Source organism: Vigna umbellata, chromosome 5 (assembly GCF_029865625.1).
Source record: "Vigna umbellata cultivar VRB3 chromosome 5, Vumbellata_1.0, whole genome shotgun sequence".
In the NCBI taxonomy this organism is placed as follows: domain Eukaryota; kingdom Viridiplantae; phylum Streptophyta; class Magnoliopsida; order Fabales; family Fabaceae; genus Vigna; species Vigna umbellata.
In genome coordinates this window covers 3,730,767-3,741,091 of record NC_142169.1, presented here as the reverse complement: position 1 = coordinate 3,741,091, position 10,325 = coordinate 3,730,767, and the positions used below count along the sequence as shown (strand labels likewise).

Here is a 10,325-nt window from a genome sequence, read left to right as displayed (position 1 = left end):
ACACACACGTATGTGTGTGCATATATATATATATATATATATATATATATATATATATATATATATATATATATATATAATCAATTAACATTTGAAATACTAAAAGAATAATATAATTAAAAAATAATTTACACAATAAACGATTTCTAACCTCTAAGTAAACAATTTACGCGGTAATCCAACAATATTATTTATCACAAAGGCGAAATTAGGATTGGTAAAAAAAGGTTTGATTCATAACTAAATATAATAAAAAAACTAAATTATTCAAAAAGTTATTGTACTGATTTAAATTTTAAAAATAAAATCTCTCTCTAGTAAAACCAATCAAACTAAATTCGAATATAATATATGGAATTAAAAGGTATGATATTTCCTAATAATTATTTAAATAATTGAATTTAGATGTCAAATCATGATAAATATAATTCAAGATAATTTAATTTAATTGTCAGAAACATTTTAAAATATAGTTTATTTCTATTAAAACTCGTAAAAAAATGTAAAATATACATGATAAGGATGGAAATATTGGTTGGGGGTGATATACATGACAATGATGGACCTTGATTTGTTGGCGGTTTATCATTCTTCTTCATATTAATGCATTGTTTTGAACATAAAACATAACAGTTTCTTCATTCCCGTGTTCTTCGTTTCTCCTTAATTTCCGACCTTACATTCTTAACATCACCAACTCATCTCCCTCACCAAACATACCAAAACCTACTTGTCTTTACTATCTTTTTCCCTCAAAAACCCACTCTCCCGTCTTTCTCCTCTCACCACCACCAACTCCAATGACTTCTCCGCCTTCTCCTACGCTTCCTCAAATCCTCCTCCTCCTCTTCGTCCTCGCCGTCAGCGCCGCCACGCCCTCCGCCCTCACCTGCACCACGCAGAGGCTCACCGACTCCGCCAACAAGCTTTTCGCCAACTGCCTGGACCTCCCCGTGCTGAACTCCTTCCTCCACTGGACCCATGACGCCGCCAACGCCTCCCTCTCGGTGGCCTTCCAGGCGGCGCCGCCTAACCCAGGCGGGTGGGTCTCCTGGGGGATCAACCCCAACGGGGTTGGCATGGTGGGGGCTCAGGTGCTGGCTGCGTTCAAGGGCGGCAACCGCGGCGCGGTGACCGTGAACACGCTTGACTTGAAGTCATACAGCGGCATTGTTCCGGGGAAACTGTCGTTCGACGTGTGGGATATGAGGGGCGAAGAGGTTGGAGGAGTGATTAGGATCTTCGCGAAGGTTAAGGTTCCGGAGAAGGTGGAGAGTGTCAACCACGTGTGGCAGGTGGGGCCCTCCGTTACCGCGGGTAGAATCGATAGGCATGACTTCCAACCCGCCAATTTGAATTCCAAGGGTATTCTTAGCTTCAGTGGGGAACAGAGCAATGTTGCCCCCGCTGTCGACCCCGTCACCAAGAAGAAAAATGTGAGTTTTTTTGCTTCTTTTTTTCCTGAAAAGAAAATCTTTTTGGGAAAGGAAAAAAGGTGGATGTAATCTGTTTTTGTGTTCTGCTGCTGGTGTTTTGGCATCTTTAATTTTTACTGAGGGGTAGGTTATCATCCCTGACAATGTTTCTTGTGGACAAATGGGTTTTTTCTTTGGTTTAAGAATGTGGGGTTTTTGTTTTAATTACGAGTTTCTGGGATGTCGGAAAACGTTTTTGTTTTTGGAGGGGAGGGGTTGATTTTCTGGATTTGTTGAAGAACAGGTGTCATTTTGGTTTTTGAAATTTCACAAAAAAAGGGGGGGTTTTCTGGTTTTTTTATTGGTTATTGAGATTTCAAGGAAAGAAGGGATTTTTTTTTTCTAATTTCGGAATGGGGGTGTTTTTCTTTTGTTAATTCTTGTTTGGCTAAGAGTGAGTTTTGGGCTATTTTTTTTTGTGATTTTCGGGAAAATAAAGGTATTGTTTTGGTTCTGTTGTGTTTTGACTTGTTTGCATTTTTAATTCAAAAGGGTGTTTGTATGTTGACTTTTTTGGGTGTTGAAGAAAATGTTTTGTTGACGTCTGATTGAAGTTATTGGATGGCTTGATATCTGAAATTTGAAGTGAAATAGTACGTGAAAGCTGAAAAGAAAAGACTTTCACTTGTGTTGGATAGAAATGAAGTAATTTGGTTGAGTTGGATTAAACTTTTGAATGTACATGTGATTTTGTTGAATGACAGATTCATGGAATTCTGAATGCTGTGAGTTGGGGAGTGCTGTTTCCCCTTGGAGTGATCATAGCTAGGTACATGAGAACTTTTCCATCTGCAGATCCAGCTTGGTTCTATCTCCATGTTGGTTGTCAAGTCTCTGCTTATGCCATTGGTGTTGCTGGATGGGGAACTGGTATGAAACTGGGAAGCGAATCAGAAGGGGTTCAGTACAGTGTGCATCGCAATCTTGGAATTGCCCTCTTTTGCTTTGCCACTCTACAGGTAAATCTACTCTTCTACTTCTTAATATATTAATCCAACAAAGATGAAGTTTAACAATGTGAAATTTTGCAGATTTTCGCATTGTTTTTGAGGCCAGTGAAGACTCACAAGTACAGGTATATATGGAACGCATATCACCATAGCATTGGGTACACTGTGGTTATCTTGGGAATCATCAACATATTCAGAGGCTTCAAGATCTTGCATCCTGATGAGAAATGGAAAACTACTTACACTGGAGTGCTTATTGCGCTGGGCGTAGTTGCCTTATTCTTGGAAGTCATCACATGGATTATTGTGTTGAGGAGAAAGTCTAACAAGTCTCCCTAAACTTATCATGGATACAACACTGCACAGACATAGCCCAAGTCAACAAATTTGGACCATATTCTTCGTTATGTGATTCTTCCCTTCACTGCACTTGCACTTGCACTTGCACTTGCTCTTCTTCCTTTTCTTTTCTTATATTTATCACATATCTTTGTATATGCTTTGGTTACAAAGTATAGATTTTTCATTTGGTCTTGAATTACTTTTAATAAAGCTTTTACCGTGTCAATACGCAAAGTATTCTTTGATAGACACCAGACGATAAAAATCAACTGAGTGTGGGGAATTTCATTATCCACCTACACTGCAAACCAAACTTGGCCACAACTATGCTGGTCATGGCTTATAATCCAAATGAAAGATTCCTAAAATGGATATATCTCAGCGTGTGGTTGATGCAACCATTGAAAATGATGTAAACATTAAACGAAAAAACAACTATTTAAAATCTAAATAATTATGTATTTAATGTGGAGCGGTTTTCAATCTTGAGTTACTGTGAGTTGTTTTGTTTTTGTATTTGTAAATCTTAGTTTTCAATTTTGAGTTACTATTGGTAAAGCCAGTACTTATATGATAGTGATTGGTGATTCCCATCATGCATGCATCAGAAAACTCATGTAGCTAATTACACTATTCAAGAGAGTGCTTGCAATAATTTCACATAATTTATTATGAGCGAAAAAGCCACAATTCTACTTCAAATTCTCAACTAGTTCTTGACAACTTTCTTTACGTTGTCCGAAAATATGAAGGTGGAAAGACGTCATTGGCTTAGGCAAGATTCTTTAGGGAACCTTTGATTTGTTAATTGACCGAAAAAAATCACTTTTGTTTAACGCTAAACTTTTGCTTAACGTTATCTACCAAACCATACTTTATCTTAATTTGATTGTATGGTTTCCCTAAAGTTATGGTCCCTCTGGGACAGCAATGTTCACTGCACCCTTATCTCCACAATCGCTACAATCCCAAATCATTCTTTCGCATTCTTTATTCATGCTTTTGTTGCTTTCCCTTTAATCATAACTTTGTTTTATGAGATTCTCATGCCATGCCATGAGATACACAATGCATCATGCATGCATGAGATATATAATGTATGTATGATGCATGTATAAGGATAAATTATCACAGATTTGACGACAATTATGAATAAATTAATTAAAAATTAAAAATAAGAAATTTATAAATTTACAATATATAATTATCTATAAACATTTTCTTATAAATCAGATTGAGATATTAACATGAAAATAAGTCATGAAGACTAAATAAGCATGGAGATTAACCATGCATCGTGATTACTTTTCTATAAGTACTTGATAAAAAAAAAGTTCTTTCTTTTAGATCTTCGCATATTTTAATATCATCTACAAATCTCTTTCGACCCTCTTTTCAAAAACATGACCAGCTACTCTAGAAAATCTAAATTTCAATACAAATCATGGAAATGTTAAAATGATTGTGCATAACTAAAGCTTTACACGTTTCATTATTGTTGTTTAACTTGCTTTTTCTTTTCTTTTCTTTTATTATTTAATTTGGATAACTGGAATAAAATATATTCAAATAAAGATTATGGAGCTTATAAAAAATTTAATTAATTGATAAAGTGAAAGAGATAGGAAAATCCATCTTTGGATTGAATGTCTTTCTTCCTTTGAAGACTTTTTCTGTTTAATTTTTGTCATGAAAATTCATAAAATCTATTACTGTCAAAATTTTCATCTTCTACCTTTTGCTCACGTTCTAAGTGGTTAGAATGTTATTGGACATTTTATTATTCTATTCCACTCGCTATTGGGTTGTAATCGGACCACCCAATTTCTACTATCACGCACGAAATCTTTATACCTCGACTTGAAAGGGGTAGGTTGGAAATCCCACATCGACTAGAGATAAAGCCAAAATATAATATATAAGTGAGGTGCAAACCTTATTTTAGAAGCCGGTTTTGTGGGGTTGAGTTAGGCTTAAATCCACTTTCTAATACACAACATTGAAAATGATTGAATATATATTATTAATTTTATAATTTTTTATTTTCAACTAATTAAATATCATTATATAATCTTCAAATAGTTATTATTATGTCAAAAAATTTATCTCTCTCTTTCATATATAAATATATATTGTGTGTCAATATAATAATATCAATCCTTATCATATGTTCTGATAGAACATATTTAGAAGCCAAGAAAAAGTATGAAGTATAAAGTATGGGTTAAGTGAGGAGGGAGTTTAAAAACATAGCATTGAAAGGGATAGTGGTGGTCGCAGTGATAATGACCTTTGCTTAAGGTACATTATGACCATACATTAACCTTTGTTTTTATTTTAATGGAAAGCCTATGTTTTGGACATTTTTTATGTAACTAAAACTAAAAAAATTTGAATAAAAATATTTTTTCATAACATGTAAGATGTATGATTAATTATCATTTTTTAACATAATAACACAAAAATTATCTAAGAATGAAATAATCATACTTTTATTTAGATTTTAATTATATTAAATAATTTGAGGTTTAATTAAGCTTCAAATCACTTACAAATTTGAATATTTTTCGTTAAGTTTTTATTAATTTTTCTTTTGCTGGATATTCTAAATTTTTATATTTTTGAATTGAATCTATATTAATTAAATTTTGTTTGTCAATTGAGTAACATGTTATATCTGTGCTTACGTGTTAAAATAACGTAGGATTTTGTTATTAATTAAATAATAAGTGATTTTAATTGGTTTAATAGTGTCTATATTAATTATAAGATTTTATATTTAGACAATGACAAACTGATATAATAATCACGTTATTTAATTAACGAAAAAATTAAAATAAAAAATATACAATTTTTTAGTTTCCAATCGATAAAAGAAATGAATAGATACCCAATTAAAAAAACACAAATTTATAGTTTTTTTTTTTAAAAAAACATTGCTATTAACATGAGCCGAATCTCTATTCTTATTGTCCTGGCTTCTCAAATATGTGGATCCATTATAATTTAATCTATAGTCAAACATGTTGTAAATATTATATGTAGCAATTTTTTTACTTTTTTTTAATAGGAGCTGCTTTATTGAATATATATTTAAAATTGTAAATTTATGTTAATAAAATAAGGAAATAATTGTTAAAAGGTGAAAGTATTATTAAATTGGGTAGTGACATCATTACTTCGTCACTGTTTGGTCACCTTTGTTTATGTTTAATATCTAATTGTTGTAACATCAGTATGATTGAGATAGCATGTTTAGACATGACAGTAACTAATTGACCTTCAAATATTCATAATTATAAGAAATAAAAAAAATGGAGATAGTACAAAATGAAACGGTAAAATAAAATAGAAAATATGAATGGAAATGATAAATGATGAAATTATACAACTAATATAACTATATAAGAATTTTGTTAAATATAATGAGTCGAGTCAGGGAAATGTCCTTGAGTTTAAATAATTTTGTACTGTTACCTATGTGGAAGTCTATTGAATTATGTTTTTTTTACGACTGGATCGTAGTTTAATTTATTTTGCTAAACTGGTATTCGTGTAAAATTTGAAAAAGAAAACTGAGTTTAGTTTGACACGGGTTCAGCTTTGGATTCATGAGATTATGTGGTGCTTGAGTCAGAGTCTCTGGAACCAATAAATTTCAAAATAATTTCACTAAATTCTAGACAATTTAGGGTGCAGATTTGGAGTAAAATAAAATTTTCTTGGACCAAGTTCTTTTAGATATAAGTATTAAAGTATAATTTTATTGATATATTATGTTAAATGAAAGTTGAAAGGTATGGTATATTTATTTATATATTTAGAAGACAAACTTTTAGTATTGTTAATATTTATTTAATTAGAAAAAATAGTTCAATTTCCTTTTTTATTGAGATTGGAATGATGCAATTATATTAAAACTAAAAATAATAAAATTAAATGTGAGATCTCATTAAAACGCACCCAAAACCCCATCTGAGTGGACGCTAGGTGTAAGCAAACGGAACGTCTGAAATTCAGAAAGTGGAAGACAGGTATGTGATGCAGATTGGACGAACGTTTTGACGGTAGGAGTAAAACTGAAATTTTCAAAGTTTCGTGTCACTTCTCTACATGCACCATCCATCTTTAACCTTCTGAAATCTCCTCCTTCTCTCTAGAATTATTCATCTTCTCTCTAAGAAACACTCACTTCTCTTCTCCGGTCACCACTCAGGCACCGCTGAAGCACTCCCGGCGTCAAGAGCTTCCAGTTAAACCGTTCGGTTCGTGAAGCTGAGCTGGTAAGTTCTTCTCTTCACTCAGTCGTACGTCTTCCTGGACATGCAAACCAAGTTCTGGTTTCATGTGTGGTTCACTCTTCTCAAATGAGTGGCTCTGATAGTGTTGGTTTTCACTTGGTTTAGTTTGGAGATTGTTGAGCGTTGAGGGTAGAAGGACTTATAGAGGTGAACCATATCTGGAAGAGTTCGATCACATTAGAGGTAAGGGAAACTTATATAATTTGATTGTATGCTAGTTTCTACATTCGTTTTTTTTATGGATGCATGTTTGTTGAGTTGCTGAATGAATATGAAGTATGATTGTTGATATGTTTTGACTGTATGATGTATGAATATTTACTATGATATGGATGTCTGATTTTATGAAAATAAATGTTGAGAAATGAATTGATATAAAGAATTCTAAGTATGAAATTCCCTATGAAAGTGTACGTTTGTCACTGAATGGTCCTTGATCGTTCGTTTTTTTTTTCTAGTGGACTCGGTTGGAATTAGATTCTTTCATTTGGGAAGAATCCTAGTTGAGGACGAGCGTCTTCGTTTTGTAAAACTTATACATGAGCGTTCGGCCAAGGGTAGCCGTTCTTTGGTATTTGGTTATAAAGTCAAGTATATCTATATGTATTTGTATATTTCGGTTGCTCTTAAACACTACTTAAAATGGTATCTATTACATTTATCAATCCTTTTCTCTATAAGTTTAGTAGTGCTTGGTCTTATACCAAGTGCTCGTACTAAGCAAGTGCTTGGTCTTACACCAGGCACTCGTTCTAGTTTCCGTAAGCTATCTTTATAATAAGAGCGTTCGTCCAAACCCAATAGGGTTCGCTTGCTATGGTGTTCAGTCTTTGACTAGCATTTTGATTTTCTTGATGTTCAACTCCTTCAAAAGCTAAGTATATATTGATGTTCGGTCTCTTCACCGGATCCAATTAAGTACCATTATTTGATGTTCCACATTGTCGGTCTCAATTGGTTTCAGCCTAGAGTTTTAGTATTCGGCCTAGGCTGGTTTAGGTTCGGTTTAACTCTCGTGAGTCAGTTCATTCAATTGGCTCACCTAGTAAATAACGTTTAGTTCTATGCGTACTCGAGAAATATTATGGTAATCAGTTTTTCTATAACTCGATATTCACTCCCTCGGGTTTGATACGTTTTTGGAACTGGAGACCTTTGGTCTCACTCCAAGTGTTCGATCTTGTTCAAGGTTAAAGTTCAGCGTTCGACATTTTGATATCTTAAGAGATATTTATTCAAATTGATCTCATTGAGGTCTTATTAATGAAAGATGATGAAATATGATATGAATGAAATGAATTGGATTATGAACGAGTAATCTAGGGAGGAATAGCTCATGAATGTATATTGGAAATTGGTAAAGTATGAATGTGGGCATGCTAAGCTGGCGGTTCATCTTGATATTCGTGATTACTCGTTTCTCACGTAGAGAAAGGTAAGTCATGTGTGAGAATGGCAAGAGGTCCTCGTCCTTATGGTTAATTTGGACGGACGGACTAACCTCGGGTGGCAGCTGTTGAGGGTATCCCAGTTACTACATCACCCGGGTGCACGAACGTCGTAGCTACACAGAATTCATACAGTCCGGACAGTCAGAGTCTAGTATTAGGCTTTGCATGTAAAAGTGAATGAGTTATCATGTTTGTATGAATTGTGTGAAATCTATGTTGATGATTGAATTAAATTACATAAGTTTACCCTATTTCCTGTCTTGTCTTTTTGTATGTTCGGTGGTTGTCCTTTTGTTGCAATGATCATCTGTGTGGATGTGAGGAGAAGGAGAAGCTTTGCTGGAAGAGGCGCTGGAAGAAGAAAGTTTGGTCGAGGTTGAAGTTAAGGCCGAACCTTGAGAGCGTTCGGTCTTGAGTTAGCTTTACTTTTGTAAGGCCGTTCGGTACAATTTAATTTGTAACACCGTTCGGTCTAGTAATAGTTAGAGTAGTGTGCAATTTAATTTTCCCGTTATTTTGTAAGGTCTTTCGGCCATAACCGTACGTTCTATCTTTCGTAAGACTGATCTGTAATATTATTAATTTGTGATAATTCTATTATATGGTTTTGATACTGTATTTTTGAGATGTTACACTAAAACTAAGGGACAATATTATTAAGGTTATATTAGTGATAAATTAAGTGTAAAGTATATATAAAATCAGACATAAAATCAGACGTGATTTACGAAATAACTTGTATAAAATGCATCACAGTTATGTTTTATAATATTTTAAAGGTTTAATAGGTTCGGAAGTCCCTATATTTGCGGGTTAGTTTCAATTGGGTCCTCCAATTTTGGAAGTGATCAATTGACTCCCTGTTTTGATAGAATTGAATCAATAATGTCCTTGCCGTTAATCTTAGTAAACGACGTTAGTTTTCTAGCGAGGTGGCATGCTGAGGTGGCTTTTAATTAGTACGTGGCACGATGTGTGGAAACCTTCTCCCCTTCCCCTTTCCCGAAACCTTCTCCCGTTTCCTTTCCCCTTCCCCTTCCCCTTCCCCACCAACTCCAACCTCACCTTCTCCTATCTTTGGGAAACTTTCTTCTTGTCCTCCCACACCCACGCCATCTCCCTGTCGCCGCTGCGCCCCTCCTCCGCCCCCTCTACCTCGACGACATGAAAACTGAAAACCAGTTAAAAAAATTGTAATTAGCTCTATGGGACATTTTCTTTAAGCTGATTTATCCTACTGTTGAATGATTGAGAATACTTGACAGTGGATTGAATTGAAGAATAGAAATGAATGTAATTGATTTAGGTCATGTGATTTAATGATGGAAATGATTGAATTTGGTTTGCATTTGATAGAATAGAAAAAGAAGAAATTTAAAAGTGAAAAAAATGTAATATATGTTTAAATAAAAGGGGAGAGGAGAAGAATGTCTCTCTTTCTCTAAAAATAACAACTCAAAATTCCAATCTCTTGAATTTTCTATTCTAGTTGAGTAAATCATCTTTCCCCTTCACTTCACTCCACTTTACTTCCATCTTCCACTGTTTGCAAACTCTCTGTCAAACACTGCCTTTCCTTTTCTCGCTCCCTCTTTCTCTTTCAGTATACTTTTCCCGATTCTCTATTTTTCCCTCCTTCGACTCTGTTTCAACAACCTCACACCCTCTCTGTCTTCACCATATTCACCTATTTGTTGTGGATGCCCCAAGTGGCTTTTCTCAAAGAGGGGACTCAAATTCCAAGCTTTCAAACTCAAATTCCCTCATTGATTTGAAACTCGGTCGATTTGCTGACCATGGAGATGC

At 34.2% G+C, this 10,325-nt stretch overlaps 1 protein-coding gene across 1 annotated transcript; it reads left to right on the top strand.

Moving 5' to 3' along the window:
* Nucleotides 1-621: 621 nt before the first annotated feature.
* Nucleotides 622-2,993, top strand: LOC124846828 (cytochrome b561 and DOMON domain-containing protein At4g12980-like). Its single transcript, XM_047324191.2, has 3 exons — nt 622-1,436; nt 2,180-2,434; nt 2,507-2,993. Exons 1-3 carry the CDS (start codon nt 801-803, stop codon nt 2,762-2,764), a joined length of 1,149 nt encoding a protein of 382 aa, XP_047180147.1. The 5' UTR covers nt 622-800; the 3' UTR covers nt 2,765-2,993.
* The last annotated feature ends 7,332 nt before the right edge of the window (nt 2,994-10,325 follow it).